We start from the raw sequence: 17,524 nt of genomic DNA on the forward strand, positions 1-17,524 counted from the left end.
AGTTCAACCACAGCAGGCTTCTGACAGGACAAGGCTGCCAGATCCCTCCTAATCCCTTTTTTTAGGCAAAAATTTCAGCCCTGGCCAGACACCCGGAAGGGGAAATGCAGACATGGAGCAGCAAAGGCCTTGGGCTCACAGAGGATCCATTCCCAGGGCAGGAAGGGGATTCCAGGCAGGGGGAGCTGCCTCTGAAGGCAGGAGCAGAGGAGCAGGGCCCAATCCTGTGCATTCCCTCTTGGCATGGGCTGTAGGAATCAGATTTTCCAACAGGTTTTCTCGGGAAGCGGGCTGAGCTCAGCCCTCCCAGTGCCCCGGGCACAGCCCCAGTCACGGACCTGACTCTCCAAGCAGAGTGCATGGCAGTTGGAGCCAGCTCCTCCCAGCAGCCATCCCAGGCACTCTGGAGAGCTCTGATCCTTGGGGATGCACCAGCCCCTCCTTCTCTGGCTCTGCCCTGGAGAGAATCCAGCAGCTTTCCATGTCCAGAATTCCTCCTCCCGCTCCCCCTGCAGCTGGAGCTCGCACTGGGCTGAGCCAGGGCTGCTCAGGGCAGGGGCAGCTTCTTCACCTCATCCGCATCATCAGGAGCTGTCCTGAGCCCCATCCAGGGCTGCTCCTGCTCCTTCCAGGCAGGATGAGGCCATGGGAATGCGCTGGACAAGGATGGTGTGTCTGAGCGGGCACCGCACGCCGGGCACAGCCTGGCACGTGCTGCTGGAGGCCTGGTGGCACTTCCTGCCCTGCTGGCAGCCACACGGGGGACAATTCCTGGTGGACAGCCCCAGCCCAGCCCCTCGGAGCGGGACCAGACAGGGAGCAGTGCACAGGCTCCCCAGGGCAGCCACGGCTCCGACCCAGCTCCGAGTCCCCCCCAGGGGAGATCCGGGCCCCGCCGGCGGGATCCGGGAAGGAATCTCCTCTCCAAACACAACTGCAGCTGCCCAGAGCCGGGTGGGAGCGGGGTGGGAGCGGGGTGGGAGGGTCCCTGGTTCTCCAGGAGCCCCCCTGTGCTCAGGGGTGGTGCAGCACGGCCTGCAGGTCCTCGGGCAGGGAGCCGATGATGGTGTCGATGTAGAGCCCCACGCGCTGCAGCGTCTCCTCCCTCACGGGCACGTGCTGGCACCGGGCCCGCACCTGCAGCACAGGGACACACACGGGGGCAAAACTCCTTCAGGGGTTCCCCTTTCCCCTCTGCCTTTGGCTCTGGCACGTGGTCGCTCTAGTCTGGGATATGAGACAACAAGGAAACACCCCTGGGCCTCAGGGAGGCGAAGAACCCAAACCCTCAGAACTCTGAGCATTTTGCACAAGGTTTCCCGATGGTCCCATTTCCCAGTTCTCCAGGGAGTGAGAACAAAGCTTTCCAAGGCACAGGTGTGATCCATGTCCCTGGGCTGTCCCTGCCACAGACAGTGAGAGCAGTGAGTGCAGGGAGAGGGCAGAACTCACCAGCTTCTCCCGGAGTTTGAGCACCAGGTCCACGATCTCCACCTCAGACTTGTCCTTCATCCAGGCCACGATGTCCTACAGAGAGACAGGGGCCTTCCTCAGGGACACTGCCCAGAGGATACCCCTAAGCAAAGCCTGAAACAAAGGTGAGGACAGGTTTCTCATCCTCATTCCCAAATGAGGGAGACAGAGCTCTTCCCACTGTCCTGGCCACAACAGCACCAGGCTCTTCCCTGCAGGAGCAGTGCTCAGGATTCCAATCCACTTCCAGCCAGGAGCAGCTCTGGCATTGCCCACACCATGGACAAGGACCTGCACTGCTGCCAGGGGTGGAAGCAGCTGGAGATGCACCTGGAGGGATTCCAGGGCTCCTGGGGGACTCCAGCAACTGCTCAGCTCAAGGAATTGTCCCAGTAGGCACTGCCAAAAATCCTCCCTATTTTCATCAGGCATTAAGGAAGTCACAACAGATGATCATAGTTTGGGTGGGAAAAGGGACCTTAAAGCCCATCCAGTGCCACCCCTGCCATGGGCAGGGACACCTCCCACTAGCCCAGGTTGCTCCAAGCCCCGTCCAACCTGCCCTTGGACACTTCCAGGGATCCAGGGGCAGCCACAGCTTCTCTGGGCAGCCTGGGCCAGGGCCTCCCCACCCTCCCAGCCAACAATTCCTTCCCAATATCCCACCCATCCCTGCCCTCTGGCAGTGGAAGCCATTCCCTGTGTCCTGTCCCTCCAGGCCTTGTCCCCAGTCCCTCTCCAGCTCTCCTGGAGCCCCTTCAGGCCCTGCCAGGGGCTCTCAGCTCTCCCTGGAGCCTTCTCTTCTCTGAGTAAAGAATTTCTTCCTACTATTTGGGCCAAATAAACTAAAAGCCCTTGGTGCTTCCAGCCTGGCTTGGGAAGAGCCTGAGGAATGGCAAACAGCTGGCAGGAGCAGCGGGAGCAGGACGTGGGAGCTGCCCTGTCCCAGGTTATCCCTGTGCCCTGAGGGACACGAGGCAGGGCCGCGATCCCAAGGGCACAGATCCCATCGGAGCAGGACCAGGGAATGCCCGAGGCAGCAGTGCCCTCACTCCTGGTCCCAGGGGTCCCCTGGCACTGCCCCAACCCCCCTGGATGGCACATACCGCCTCACAGATGGCCTCCAGGTGAAGGGCCTCCAGCTTGTGGGTCATCTCCCGGTGCCGCTGCCGGAACCAGCCGTCGAAGTTCGGGGACTTGAAGAAACGCCTGCAGGGAGAGAGGGACGGGAATCGGGGAGTCATGGAGCACTCTGAGCTGGAAGGGACCCCTGGGATCAGCCAGTCCAACTGCTGTACCTGCACAGGACACCCCAGTATCCCACCATGTGCCCAAGAGCTCCATGAGGTGACGCTGGGAAGGGGACAGGGGGATCCAGAGCTGGCTCCGGGAATGCCGGGCCCTGGCACAGGCTGAGCAGAGAGGGACTCCCTGGCCCTGGAAGTGTCCCAGGCCAGGTTGGACAGGGCTTGGAGCAACCTGGGCTAGTGGGAGGTGTCCCTGCCCATGGCAGGGGGTGGCACTGGATGGGCTTTAAGGTCCCTTCCCACCCAACCCATTCCAGGACTCTGGAATTCCGTGATTACTGTTTCTGATCACTTTCTTGGATTTTTTCCCTTCTCCTTTTCCTTCCCACTGAGTATCCAACTTCTGGATTCTTTCCACTCACATTGTATTGTCCTTTCCATAGCATTTATATTTAATTAGCCTTACTGTAACTGTGGACCAACTCTCTCTGCTCATTAAGGCCCACAAACCACCGGGTTCACTCTGACCTGATGCTGCTCTTCCTGACCATTCTGAATCAATCAATTCATAGGATAAGTTCTGCAGGTGACCAGTCCCAAAACTCCCTCTTTGCTCCCAGTCCTAATTCAGGGTTTGATGTTCACTATAACTAATAACTGTTGATGGGATAAGAGAATTAATGCCCCAGATCCTACCTGTAGAGGCCTAACCAGTCCCCCTTGAGCACACAGGTGAGCTGGGGCCCAGCGTGTTCCAGGGTCTTCATGAAATCCTCCTGACAGAAAGGACGGATCTGGGGAGGGTTCTGCACACACAAAGTCCAGGTTAGAGAACTCCAAAAGAAACCAGGAAAGCGAGGCCTGTATTTACACTGGAAAAGGTGCACAAAGCACAAACTCGGAATAAAACTGCAGGAACACCTTAAGGTTAACCTTCCAATGAAATTCCCAAAGCTCAGCTCATGGCAAAACAGGAAACATCTGTCCCAAGGTTTGTTTCAACTTCTTTATTTTAGTTTCAAAGGAGTAACAACCCTCTTCCTTTAAGGAGGGACGTTACATGGAGTATCAGAGCGTGTGACCAGCACGTGGGGCAACAATTCCCAACCCTGCAGTCACAGGGAAGAAGGAGCAACTGGAAAACCCAACCTACCTTCCAGGGAGTGATGGCTCTCTGCAGAGGCATCAGGCTGGCAATATAGTGCTCCTGAGAAGAAATAAACCCCAGAAATTAAAATAGTGATAAAAAAGTTCCAACAATTGAGGAGCCTCTTGTGAGGTCACAGAGTTTGAGGGTTTTCTCCAGAGCATCCCAGGCCCAACAACAGCCTCATACTTTGGGTTTTTCCTCCATTTTTTCCTTCACAGTTGCATTTTATGTGAGTCCAAGTGTCCCAGCTGGTTTCCCACCAGGATCCAGGTCACAAAATGCTGCTGCAGGAACCCCAAGAGTGCCATGAGAGAACAGGTGAGGTGGGAAGAGGTTGGCAGGAGGGACTGGAATCCCTGGCACTAAAACCCCTGGACGGGGCTCGGAGCAATCTGGGCTAGTGGAAGGTGTCCCTGCCCATGGCAGGGGCTGGGATGAGTTTAAGGGTCCCTTCCCACCCAAACCACTCCAGGATTCCACGCCCCTGAGCCTGTTACAGACGCTGTTACAGGGAAGAGCAAACCCCTCGCCCTCCTGTGCCCTCCCCTCTGCCCTGGGGACTCCCTGGCACTCACCAGGGGAATGATGAAGCTCTGGGTGAGCTCCAGGAGGTGACGCCTCAGCAGGGCACTCTGCACCTCGGAGGGACGTTTCCTCTGGATGCCCTGGAAGCACAACCCCCCCAGGGTCACTGGGGTGTCACCCACGGACACGGAACAGCCCCGGGCAGCCACACACGGGCTGGGACTGGGCTGGGACTGGGCTGGGACTGGGCAGCCAAACACAGCCTCCAATCCCCACTTAAACATCCTAAAACTGCAAATGGCACTACACAAAACCTGGGGTTTGGGCTGCATTTTGGTATCAATTCTTCTCACTCAGGGCATCGTTAGAACCAGTGTTTAACCCTTAATATCATGTGAAAAATCCTAAATCTGGCACGAGAGACATGTCCAGATACACCCAACTAAATCACTGCCCACTGCAAAGCCTGTTCCTTTTGGAGGGCTCTGTCTGTTTAAACCAAGCTGGTGGCACAGATTTCCCACCCAGGATGCAGGAGACAGTGGGAAGTGCTTACCTTTAGCAATCTTTTTATCAGGGATTTGTCTTTGTGAAGGAATGTTTTATAAGAAGTGTAGATTCCTAGATTGGAAAAAAACCCATAAAATCAGGAAAAAAAAACCAGAAATGAGAAACAAATTTTTGCCTGTTTCTCTGGAGGAGACACTGTCACACAGTGCAGGGAGGACAGGACTGAGATCCCCAGCACAGACCCTGGGAGCTGTGTGTGCAATCACAAAAATCATTAAATCATTGCAAAATCATGGAATTGCTAAGGCAGCCAGTACTCACAGCAGGAGTAAAGGGCTCTGAACTGACTCCAGGACCTTCTTACACTGAGTTTATGGTGAGAGAACTTCCTGGAGGCAGCTTTTGGCAGGGGCTGGGAGGGACCCTCAGCTGTGACAGCCGAGCAAGTTCCCCTCACTGCCATCACACCTAAACAGCAGGTGTGGTACACAAAATAAACCCATGGAAACACTGGGATAATGTGTTACAACAATTCAAATTGGCTTTTTCCACCCCAAAGAACAAAGGTGTGCAGTTTTCCTGGATCAGGTGTGAGGAGGTGGCAACACCAACACACCCACTTGTTGGGAAGCAAAGAACGATGGACACAACGTTCTGATTCCTGCAAAATCCTCCCCAGGGAAGGGTAAACAAGATTGGATTGTGGCTGAGAAGAGGACTGACCTGGTTTTGTGTCCAGGGTTTTGAGCTTGGCCAGTTTCTTCACCTTCACCTGCTTGGGCAGGTCGCCTGTGACAGACAGGGGTGACAGTTCAGGCTCTGCCTCTGCCCCTGGGAGGCACTTTGCCCTTGAGAACACCCAGCCCTACACTCGTCCATCCTAACTCACACCCTCCCTCCCCTCTACCCTCACAGAAGCCTCATCTCACTGTCCTGCTACCATTGTGGAACAGGGATGTGTTAAGGAGGCACTGCACAAAACCAGCTCCTCAACCTCGAGGTTTCTTGGTTTCACAGTTAATAATTCAGTCTCTCCCTCCACCTTTTTCTTGTTCTCAAGGCAGTTTTCTCTTTCCTGCCCAGGAAGGGCTTCTCCTTTTCTGAGAAGGAAAACACAGCAAATCACCCTCACCAGAACCTGTCTCTCCCACTGCACCACCCTGCACGCGGCCTGGGCCCCCGTCCACACCTCCCCTGGCTTCCCAGCTCTCCCAGGAACGAAGACGAGTAAAATCACAGCCCCTGCAGCTCCCTGCCAGCCCCCTGCACAGCCCACCAGCCCCACAGGACCTCGGTGCCACCGTCACCTGACATCCTGAGCTCCCCCACCCGCAGGATGTGCGGCCAGTGCTGGAGGGTTTTGATAAAGAAAGGGTTTGTGACGCCCACGACGATGTTCGGCCTGGAGAGGGGGGAGAAAGCAGGACAGTGGAAACATGGGGGGGTCTCCTCACCCAGAGGGGCAGGAGGGGCCCGGGGGTACTCACGGGGCCTGAGTGCGGGTCGTGTACTCCTTGAACTCGCTGTCGTGGATGGTGAAGTAGGGCCGGAAATCGCAGCAGTACCGGAGCGGGGCCAGGACACTGCAACACAGGGGACTGCAGCTGGGGCTGGGGCAGGGCCTTGTGCTGCCACAGCAACACAGTCCCGGCATCCCTGAGGCTGGAAAAGCCCTCCCAGCCCATGGATCCACCCCGTGCCCCATCCCCACCTTGTCCCCCAGCCCAGAGCACTGAGTGCCACGGCCAGGCCTTCCTGGGACACCTCCAGGGCTGGGCACTCCAAACCTCCCTGGGCAGCCCCTGCCAAGGCCTCCCCACCCTTTCCAGCAACAAATTCCTCCTCAGCCCCAACCTGACCCTCCCCTGGCCCAGCCTGAGGCCGTTTCCCCTTGGCCTGGCCCTTGTTCCCTGGCAGCAGAGCCCGACCCCCCCCGGCTCCCCCCTCCTGGCAGGGACTTGCAGAGCCAGAAGGTCCCCCCTGAGCCTCCTTTGCTCCAGGATGAGCCCCCCCAGCTCCCTCAGCCCCTCCTGCTGCTCCAGACCCTTCCCAGCTCCTTTCCCTTCCCTGCACACGCTCCAGCCCCTCCAGGTCTCTCCTGGCTGAGGGCCCAGAACTGCCCCCGGGATTCCAGGGGGGCCTCCCCAGTTCCCAGCACAGGGACAATCCCTGCCCTGGGCCTGTGCCCACGCTGGGGCTGCCACAGCCCCGGGGCCATTGCCCTCCTGCCCCCCTGGGCACAGCTGGGCTCACGTCCAGCCGCTGCCACCAGCACCCCCAGGGCCTTTTCCAGCTTTCCAGCCCCTCTGCCCCAGCCTGGAGCCTTCCTGGGGTTGGGGTGACCCAAGGGCAGGACCCGGCACTTGGCCTGGTTGAACCACTATGGAGAATTCCAGGGTTTTGGGTTTTTGTGCTAAAGCAGAGGTCAGAGCTGTGGACCACCATCAGGGAGGTTCCCCTGCCCTCCTCTCTGCCCTGGGGGGACACGAGCAGGACTCTCACTGTGCTGCTCATCCTACAAAGCTTCCCTGTGCAAACCCAACCCAACCCCACCGACCAGCAGGGACTGGAGCTGAGGGAGAAAAGCTGCCAGAATTGGTTGTTACAGCTCCCAGTCTGTCAGAATCCGAGGGCATTACCTGGTGAGGGCCAGAACCATTTCTGAGGAGACAGTTGGGGACGGTGCCATCACCACCATGGGCTCTCCCAGCAGCATCAGCTCCCACAGCATCTGGATGTGAATCAGCACTGGCTGGAAACACCTGAGAGTGGTGGGAGGGTAGAAAGGCAGCTCAGGAAAGACCAGACACAGCAGTTCCACACAAACCCACCCAGAAGTGCTTCCATCCAGGAATTTGAGATCTAGGATGAATTTTTAGCATTCCACAATGGAATTCAGGTGTCTTTGCACGTCCTGTCGCTCAATCATCTTATACACATTTAGAGGAAATTCTTCAGCAATGTCAGGCAGCCTGACCACAGAACCATGGGATGGGTTGGGTGGGAAGGGACCTTAAGGATCATCTCCTGATGTTCCACCCCTTCCACCAGCCCAGGTTGCTCCAAGCCCCGTCCAGCCTGCCCTTGGACACTTCCAGGGATCCAGGGGCAGCCACAGCTTCTCTGCCCAACCTGGGCCAGGGCCTGCCCACCCTCCCAGCCAGGAATTCCTTCCCAATATCCCATCTGACCCTGCCCTCTGGCACTGGGAAGCCATTCCCTGTGTCCTGTCCCTCCAGGCCTTGTCCCCAGTCCCTCTCCAGCTCTCCTGGAGCCCCTTTAGGCACTGGAAGGGACTCCAAGGTCTCCCTGGAGCCTTCTCTTCTCCAGGCTGAACAATGCCAGTTCTCTCAGTCTTTCCTCGTTGAGAGCCATTTTTGATTCTGCATCATCCCTGTGATTTCTGGGACACTCTGAGCAGGAAGAGGGGATTCAGGTGGAGGGGAGAGGGTTGGAATGGTGGCTCTCACCTGAACAGGTCCAGCTCATGGACACTGGGGAGAACCAGTGGGGCTGGTAACAGATTCTGAAGGAGGAAGGCAGAAAAGCCTGTTAGTAAATGTTAGTAAAGCTGTCAGGAAATGGAAGTATCCTGACTGGAATTCCATCCAAACTGAGCCATCAACCACAAAGCAAGACAGAAAGAAGAGAACAAGGTGAACACTCAGAGGGGTGAGCAGGAACAGGCCTGGATTGAGCATTCAAGGTCCAAATTAATTTCCTTGCTTATAAACTGACAAAAATCCCTTCCTTTCAAGATGTGAAAGGCTGCCCAGGTCTGCTCCTTCGCTTTCCAGAGTCTCCTCTGGGGAAAGACAGAGCTTGGGATACAGAGCCAGTAAGGGTTAGAAATGTGGGCCCCAAACCAACACCAGCCAAAGGGGAGAAAAGGGGAACAATGACACGACAAGAACTGAAATCAAAGCTGAACCAAAGCGGTGAAGCTGCTCAGAGAACAAAGGCTGCACCACAGCTCAGAAGATGAAGGCAGGAGACCTCCTTGGGCCTGAATTCCCAGGACAAGCAAGGGGAACAACAACTCAGAGCACACAGACTCTGTGCTGAGAGCCCTGTTTGACTCCCAGACACGAGAGCCTGAAGTTTAACCAAGTGGGTGACTAAGTCCACACTGATCCCAGGCTTTTCCAACAGGATTTAAGAGCTCCAGCTCTTCCCACCCTCCTCCCTCAGTGGTCCAGGCTCTGCTCACCACTGGCCTGGGCCAGGCTTAACTCACCTCTTGATTGAACTGCTTCACTGGGCTTGATCCTGGTTTATCCACCCTGGATGGGATCCTCACCTGGATCACACACAGAGCAGGGGTCACCCCTGGAGATGGGATCAGCATCACACACTTCCCTGCCCTACAACCCCCCACGAGAGAAAACTTCCTCATCCCCAACTCCAGCTGTGGGGACTGAAAAGGTTGGGACCAAAGGGGAAGCATCTGGGGTGAACACCTCTTTTAGCAACCAGAATGAAGGAACACAGATTCCCCTTCCCACTCTGCCACAGGTACCTGGATGACAACTCCCATCACGGGCAGGTTCAGGGTCTGGCCCGGCACAGGAGGAGGCCACTGGTCGATCTCGTTGCACACTGAGGGACACAGGACAAGGGAAAGGTGTCACCTGGAGGAAGACTCAGCTCGTCCCGCTGCTCCTGGAGGTTCTGGCACTGCATCACTGCCTGTTCCCAGCCCACATGTCCCCCTGACTCACGGCAAAGCACCCTCATTCCCACAGCAGCACCACGGTGTTAACAAACCAGGATTAAGCTGAACAAGGCAATAAAGAGCTGCCAGAGATGCAGCAGCAGCAGTTCTTCCTGTCTCTGGGAACACACTGACAGCCCCATCCACCCCCTTCCCATCCATGCCTCCTTTACAGCTGGTTGTCATTTGGACGAGCGGATGAAAAGTTCTTCCCTGCTGGAATTTGTTACAGAACGAACCAATCTGGAACATTTCAACTGTTTTTCCGGAACCTCCTGATCACACCCCCGCAGGATTTCAGGCTGCAAACCCTCCCTCCCAGCCCTCCCTGCTCACCTGCCTCCAGGCAGGGCTCCAGCTTGTCGAAGTATTCCGGGGCAATGAGCTGGAGCAGGGACTGGAACAGGTTCACGTAGGGCAGGCGGGACACGAGCACCAGGGACTGCAAAAGGGCACAGCTGGGGGTCAAACAGCCCTGGCACCACCCCTTCAGCACTGCACGGACTTACACTGCACGAGGGGCAGCTGAGGGAGCTGGGGGGGCTCATCCTGAAGCAAAGGAGGCTCAGGGGGGACCTTCTGGCTCTGCAAGTCCCTGCCAGGAGGGGGGAGCCGGGGGGGGGTCGGGCTCTGCTGCCAGGGAACAAGGGCCAGGCCAAGGGGAAACGGCCTCAGGCTGGGCCAGGGGAGGGTCAGGTTGGCCATCAGGAGGAATTTGTTGCTGGAAAGGGTGGGGAGGCCTTGGCAGGGGCTGCCCAGGGAGGTTTGGAGTGCCCAGCCCTGGAGGTGACCCAGGAAGGCCTGGCCGTGGCACTCAGTGCTCTGGGCTGGGGGACAAGGTGGGGATGGGGCCCAGGGGGGATCCATGGGCTGGGAGGGCTTTTCCAGCCTCAGGGATTCAGCACTCACCTTCTGGAAGTACCCCCTCCTCATGGAGCTGTCCTTGACCTGTCTGAAGTACACGTACCCGAAGTAATGAGCGGCCTCGCGCTGCAAGAGACCCCCAGAGTGAGGCACAAACCAGTGCTGGGCCACCAACCCCAGCCCCTGACCCCACACCCACCTCCCTCCTGCTCTGACACAGCCCAGCACTCCCCCAGTTACAGCTCCCTGTGCCCAACTCACTGGGAGAGCTTTCCAAATGGGAGAGGGAGGGGACACAGCTAGGGCTGGAGCCCCTCTGGAGCCAGGCTGGGAGAGCTGGGGGGGTTCCCCTGGAGAAGAGAAGGCTCCAGGGAGAGCTGAGAGCCCCTGGCAGGGCCTGAAGGGGCTCCAGGAGAGCTGGAGAGGGACTGGGGACAAGGCCTGGAGGGACAGGACACAGGGAATGGCTTCCCAGTGCCAGAGGGCAGGGAGAGATGGGATATTGGGAAGGAATTGCTGGCTGGGAGGGTGGGGAGGCCCTGGTCCAGGTTGCCCAGAGCAGCTGTGGCTGCCCCTGGATCCCTGGAAGTGTCCAAGGCCAGGCTGGACGGGGCTTGGAGCAACCTGGGCTGGTGGAAGGTGTCCCTGCCTGTGGCAGGGGATGGGATGATCTTTAATGTCTCTTCCCACCCAAACCATCCCATGACATGATTCTATCCCATAACAAAAACCATTCCAGCCTCCAGGCAGCACCTTCACTGGCCCCTCTGCAGCACCTTCAGGCCCAGCATCTGAAGGGTTAATGGAGATTTCCACAGAGGACCAGCTGGGCCAACCCACTGAGCTCCTCCTGCTCCCACCGTCAGCTGGAGGCCAGGGAATTGCTGAGGAAGGAATCTATCCTCACCCAGGGGAGGAAATGTCCTGTCCCATGCCCCTGCATTCCTCCTCCCTGGGGCAGTGAAGGCAGCACTGCACAACCTCTGCTCAGGGTGGCACAAAGCAGGGTCTTGTTTCCTCCACAGCATCCAGGAAAACCAAGGGATGCAGCACAAATCCCCAGGGATCAGTTCAAGCTCATTATTGCCTCTAAGATCCCACAGCAAGGAGGAAGGATAGTTATCAGTGCTGAACACAGACATCCTTAACATCATTTTTGAAGCCCCAGAGTTAAAGGCCCCCTTTCTCTTCCCAAATGTTCTTTTCCCACAACAGAATCCAGCACTTTGGCAGTTTTACTTCCCTCACTCTAAAGCTGGGTGACTCGTGGCAGTGTCCCAGTGCTACAAAGATGTATCCAAGCTCAAGAATCTCTAGACCAGAACTTAGGGAAAGAAATCCTCCCACTGCCTCTCAGAGCAGCAGCCCATCCCAGGACTGAGGTGTCCCACAAAGAGGCTGTGGAAGGGTTAGAAAGGCCCATGCACAGGAAGCAGCACCTCAGAGGGGAAAGCAGGAGAGGACAGAGCTGATTCCACCTGCTCAGTTTGGAAAAGCCACAGAGCTCAGCACATCCCTCCCCCGCAGGGAATGGACAGTTCCCCCGTGGAAAACCACAGCTGAAGGACACGAGGGGTTGGGAATGGCTGACCCACCCCACAGAGGCAGCCCAAGGGTGGATCTGTGGCATTCCACAGCTGCCTTTACACCCATAGGTCCTGCAACAAAGGAGAACAACCACCACCCCTGCACACACGAGGGGAACACTGACCACAGACAGGGACGCTCCTGGGTTTCCTCCTGGGAACGTGCACAGGCAGCCAGATCCCTGGGGGATTCTCTGGGGGATTCCCTGGGGGATTCCCTGGGGGATTCCCTGCGTGCCACTGCTGCTCCTGGGGGTGACACTGCTCTGACCTGGCTTCCCCCTGAGCCAGTTCCATCTCCCAGTGTAACTGGGGTCCCTCGATCCAGTTCCATCTCCCAGTGTAACTGGGGTCCCTCGATCCAGTTCCATCTCCCAGTGTAACTGGGGTCCCCCTGAGCCAGTTCCATCTCCCAGTGTAACTGGGGTCCCCCGATCCAGTTCCATCTCCCAGTGTAACTGGGGTCCCCTGAGCCAGTTCCATCTCCCAGTGTAACTGGGGTCCCTCGATCCAGTTCCATCTCCCAGTGTAACTGGGGTCCCCCTGAGCCAGTTCCATCTCCCAGTGTAACTGGGGTCCCCTGAGCCAGTTCCATCTCCCAGTATAACTGGGGTCCCCCGATCCAGTTCCATCTCCCAGTGTAACTGGGGTCCCCCGATCCAGTTCCATCTCCCAGTATAACTGGGGTCCCCTGAGCCAGTTCCATCTTTAATCCCTGGGATTCAGTTCCCTCTCCCAAAGCAGCTGGGAGTCCCCCTGATCCAGCTCTCTTTCCCAGCACACTGGATCCCCCCGGTTCAGTTCCCTCTCCCAGCACAGCTCCATCTCCATCCTCTCTGTGAGCAGTAAATCCCTGTCCCGAAATCCTCCTCTGCCCTGACTATTCCCACGGCCAGAGGAAACGGGCCCTTCCCCCCGAGCCCCCAGCCCCACGGGATGTGTGGGGTGTCCCCAGGCAGCCCTGCGTGCCCCGGGAGGGCTGAGCAGAGCCAGGACCGACCTGCAGCGTCAGGGGGGCCTCCCGGTTGTACCGACCGTCGTCCTGGAACGGGGAGGTCCTGGGGCCCCCCGACTGCCGCAGGCGGAAGCTGAACTGGGTGTCCCCAAGGCCACCTGGGACAGAGAACAGCACAGGGCTCAGGAGAGCTGGGCATGGCTCCCGTGGGGCAGGGAGGGGGGGCTGCAAGGAGCTCCAGCGCTGAAACGGAGAGGAACAGCATAAAGAAACCCCCGAGAGACAGCACGAGACAGGAGGGGAGGGAAGGAAATGGCAGGAAAGTGTTCTTCCCTGGCAGGGTGGGCAGGCCCTGGCCCAGGTTGCCCAGAGAAGCTGTGGCTGCCCCTGGATCCCTGGAAGTGTCCAAGGCCAGGTTGGACAGGGCTTGGAGCAACCTGGGACAGTGGGAGGTGTCCCTGCCCATGGCAGGGGGTGGCACTGGACAATATTTGAGGCCCCTTCCCACCCAACCCATTCCATAAGCCCATGGAAGCTGTAGGAAACCAACAGTCAGGAGCCACTCTTAAATAACCAGGCTTGGATTGAGACTTAATTCTTATTGTCCCCTTTCTGGTTTATAAACACAGGCTTTGGGAACACTTTTGCTGTGGAATTGTCCTCTCCCAGCTCCTGCTTCTCACTGGGCACTCACAAACACAGGAATGTGAGAGCCAAGAGCTGCCAGCTCAGGGAACCCTTCCTGGTTCTGGTGGATGTTTCACTGGCACAGGGGAAGCAGGAGTGCATGAGTTTATAGAGGAACCAGCCAGCAGATCACAGATTCTGTATGCAGACATCAACCAACAGGACAAGAAGCCTCTTTGCTCAGCCCTGAGGGCACCAGAATCCCAGTTCTGGAGGATGCAGCCCATCAGCCTGTGCTGCATCCCAGGGGATGACTCAGCCCTTCCATCCTGGACCCACTTCCTTCACCCCTGGTGCCACCTACCTGAGTAGGAGTCTGGGAAGGACAAGTAGCAGATACTCGTTTTCTGCAAAAAAACCCAAGACACCCAGTAAGAATCCCCCCATCAGAGCTGCTGAGTGGCTTAAAAATGGGAGAGAAAAAAGGGAATAAAGAGTTGTTACCTCTTTCTCTGTCAGTCTGAAGTCATGAGGATACACCAGCTGCCAAAGAGACGAGAGACAGTCAGTCAGCGTGTTCTCCACTTCTACACACTAAAAATGCCTTATTTTCCCCAAAGTAACAGATCCTACAAGGAGGTACCTTGGCCCACACAGCCTTTCCCGGTGGGAAAATGCAGGAATTGCAGGAGGCTTTAAATGGGCAGAGGAGGAAGGAGCCGGCCCAGGCTGAGACGGGACACGGAGATCCGTCCCCAGCCACGGGAACTCTGCTCCAGAGGCAGCTGCTTCTCAAATCAGGAGCTCCAAGCAGTGCTTGACTCTCCTTTCCGGGCTATAAATAGCACGGGTGGCACCGTGCCAGGGAGCTGGAAGTCCAGGGAGCCCTGAGAGTTCCCCCCGGGTTCCTTGGCAAGGGCGTCTCAGCCAGAGCCAAACTCCCAGTGAACAGTGCCAGTGCCCGGCCCTCGGTGGGAGCGGCTCTGCGAGCAGGGACCTGCTGCAACACGGGGGGCAAACATCCCAGGGCAGCTCCAGGGGCAGGAACACGGGCAGGGAAGGGTCGGGATGCTGCAGAGGGAAGGGATCAGGGAGGTCACAGGACACACTTCCCTCTGCTCCATGTCTGCCTCAGGACAGGGAGCACATTCCCGGGGCTGGGACTGATTTAATCTCCAGGCAAACATGGACGTGGTTAATTCCCATGGAATAATGACCAGACCAGGAACAGGGAGAGCTGGGCAGCTGATCCTGATTGCCCAGGAGCCCAGGAATCCCATGGCACACAGCTTTCCACATTTGCTGAAGGTCTAACTCAGGTCAAGAGTTGAGACGAGGCTCCTACTTCTCCTGCTGCATTTTAGGGGTCTTTCTGCATGTAAATGGTTTGAAAATCAGGCCTTGACTTCCAGGGGTGGACTTGATGATTGTGGAGGTCTTTTCCAACCTTAATTATTCTCTGATTTTGCATCTTTAACTCCCCCTCCCTCTAAGTCTGACATTCCTCTACGTTTGGGGTGGGGGGAAATCACTAAATATCCACAAGATTAAAACCTCCAGATCCAAACCAGAGAGAATCCGTGTGGCTACAACTTCTCAAAAGCAAAAAAATGGTAAGTAAAAAGGAATGTTTGAGGTGTGAAAGTCCAAAAGGGCTTAAGCCATGTTATAATGTGTGCTAAGTGCTCTCCCCATCCATGGGAATGAAGAGCAAGGAGGAGACACGTTGTTGGAAATGGATCCCGGCACCCCAAACTCTGGACCCCGGGAGGTGCCAAGAGCTGCTGCCATGGCAACGGGGCCGACATCCCAGGAAATGCCTGTGTTTGGGAAGGCTGGGCAGGGAGCAGCCTGGGCCAGTGACACCAGGGGTGGTGTGGAACCACGGGGAGGGATTTCCAGCCCTTCTGTGGCTGTGGGGAGGAGAAAAGTCAGAGCCTGGGGGGTTGGAGGGCAAAGGGCTGGTGGGGAGGGCAGGGAGAGCATCCCAGACCTGGCTCCTCCCTCCCTGGCACTTTTCCCTTCTGTCATCGACTATTTGAAGAAATGTAAATGGGTGGAGGGGTCAGAGACAGAAACGACACCTAATTTCTGCAACGCCCCTTCTTTCCTTTCTAGCAGCTTTCTTGCTGTCTCTGCAAACAGCAGCACAGGGGGAACCCCTGGATTACAGAACATTTTGAATCTTTTTCAGAATCTTTTGAATCTCTGAAGCTTTCAGAGCTGAATTCCAGGCCAACGACAGAAGTACACCGAGAGACAGGGAACATAAAACACGTGGAATTCAGGATCCTGACCGGGCCCTAAGCAAGGGCTTGGCTGTGAGTCTGTACCCACAGACCCCCGAGTTTGTACCCACAGACCTCCGAGTTTGTACCCACAGAACCTGAGTTTGTACCCACAGACCCCCGAGTTTGTACCCACAGACCCCCGAGTTTGTACCCACAGAACCTGAGTTTGTACCCACAGAACACTGAGTCTGTACCCAGAGCCTCCCTTGGGTTTATACCCACAGGACCCCTGAGTCTGTACTCACAGACCCCCGAGTTCGTACCCACAGACAACCCCCCCGAACTTGTATCCTGACCCTCCATCCCTGATCTCCCCCCATCCCCGATCCCCCCTCTCTCCATCCCTGCCACCCAGACTCCTATCCCCGATGTCCCCACACCTATCCCCGATGTCCCCACACCTATCCCTGATGTCCCCACTCCTATCCCCGATGTCCCCACACCTATCCCTGATGTCCCCACACCTATCCCTGATGTCCCCACTCCTATCCCCGATGTCCCCGCACCCCCATCCCCGACCCCCCCTCTCCCCATCCCTGACCCCTTTCTCACGCCCCCACCGCTGCCCCTCCGCGCCCCGGTGCCCGCGCACCTCCATGGCCTGCCCGAGCTCCAGGTCGAAGGTGACCACACACACGCAGTCGATCCAGGCGGCGAAGCGGCCCCAGGGCAGCGGGGACGGGCCGGGCCCGGGGGCGGCGGCGGCGCGGCGGGCCCGGGGCCCTGCCCGGCTCAGCGCGTCCATGGCGGCGCCGGCCCGCGCGCCGCCCGCCGCGCTCCGCCGCGCCCCCTGCCGGCCCGGAGGTCCCGCGCCCGCCCCGCCCCGTCGCGCTCCGCCGCGCCCCCTGCCGGCCCGGAGGTCCCGAGAACACCTCCCGCACTATCGAGACGGGTCGCGGCGCGCAGAGCGGCGCGGGGCGGGTGTCATGGCGGCCGGGGGTGGCGGTGTGAGGGGAGCGGCGGCTCCACGGGGTTCGGGGGCGGCCGCGGGGGTCTGAGGGGGGTGTGCGGGCCGCTGAACCCACCGCGGCGTCACCGCTTATCCCCTGGTCCCCCTGCTGTGCGTGGCTTGCCCCGCCGTGTCCCCGGTGCGGGCCTCCCCGACCTCCCCGTTCGCAGCCCCCAGGCCCGGTGCCCACCCGGCCGGGAGCGGGGCCGATTTTAGGAGCTCTCTAAACGCAGACGCATTTAAAAAGCAGACGCTGTTTATTCTGCGCGGGGGAGCTTTCACAAAGCAAGCACAGTAAGGGCTAAAAAGTTCCATCTTTTAGAACAGCCAAATTTACATGACCCCGCCTGTCTCATGTATATTCCCCGCCTGCCTAATGCATATTCATTTCTGGACGGAATTTTACGCGATGCTTGAAACTCGGATTTCTTTTCTTTATTAAGCAGCTTCTGCCGTAGAAGTTACCTGACGACAGAGTTACGTTTTCGAAAGGTGAGAAAGTGGCATCAATTCCTTTTGCAGGAGTTACCTGACGGCATCATCACGTTTAGGAAAGTTGAGGAGATCCAGGTAACTCATCCTGGGGACAGGTAGTTCATCCTGGGGACACCCGGAGCGGTGCCCCCGGGGCGC

General features: G+C 57.7%; 1 protein-coding gene across 1 annotated transcript; it reads right to left on the reverse strand.

Annotated features, from left to right (window-relative positions):
- Nucleotides 1-371: 371 nt before the first annotated feature.
- Nucleotides 372-16,687, reverse strand: DENND6B (DENN domain containing 6B). The gene is made up of 20 exons (XM_027713728.2): nucleotides 16,535-16,687; nucleotides 14,156-14,194; nucleotides 14,016-14,058; nucleotides 13,070-13,182; nucleotides 10,529-10,609; nucleotides 9,956-10,061; nucleotides 9,425-9,504; nucleotides 9,143-9,205; nucleotides 8,376-8,431; nucleotides 7,545-7,667; nucleotides 6,393-6,488; nucleotides 6,213-6,307; nucleotides 5,629-5,694; nucleotides 4,952-5,016; nucleotides 4,446-4,535; nucleotides 3,874-3,927; nucleotides 3,417-3,526; nucleotides 2,580-2,682; nucleotides 1,453-1,527; nucleotides 372-1,137 (listed from the first exon to the last, which is right to left on the reverse strand). The coding sequence occupies exons 1-20, from the start codon at nucleotides 16,685-16,687 to the stop codon at nucleotides 1,015-1,017; spliced, it is 1,734 nt and encodes a 577-aa protein (XP_027569529.2). The 3' UTR covers nucleotides 372-1,014.
- Between the last annotated feature and the right edge of the window lie 837 nt (nucleotides 16,688-17,524).

The sequence above is a fragment of the Pipra filicauda genome, unplaced genomic scaffold (genome assembly GCF_003945595.2).
Source record: "Pipra filicauda isolate LSUMZ 115617 unplaced genomic scaffold, ASM394559v2 scaffold731_size164108_pilon, whole genome shotgun sequence".
NCBI lineage: Eukaryota > Metazoa > Chordata > Aves > Passeriformes > Pipridae > Pipra > Pipra filicauda.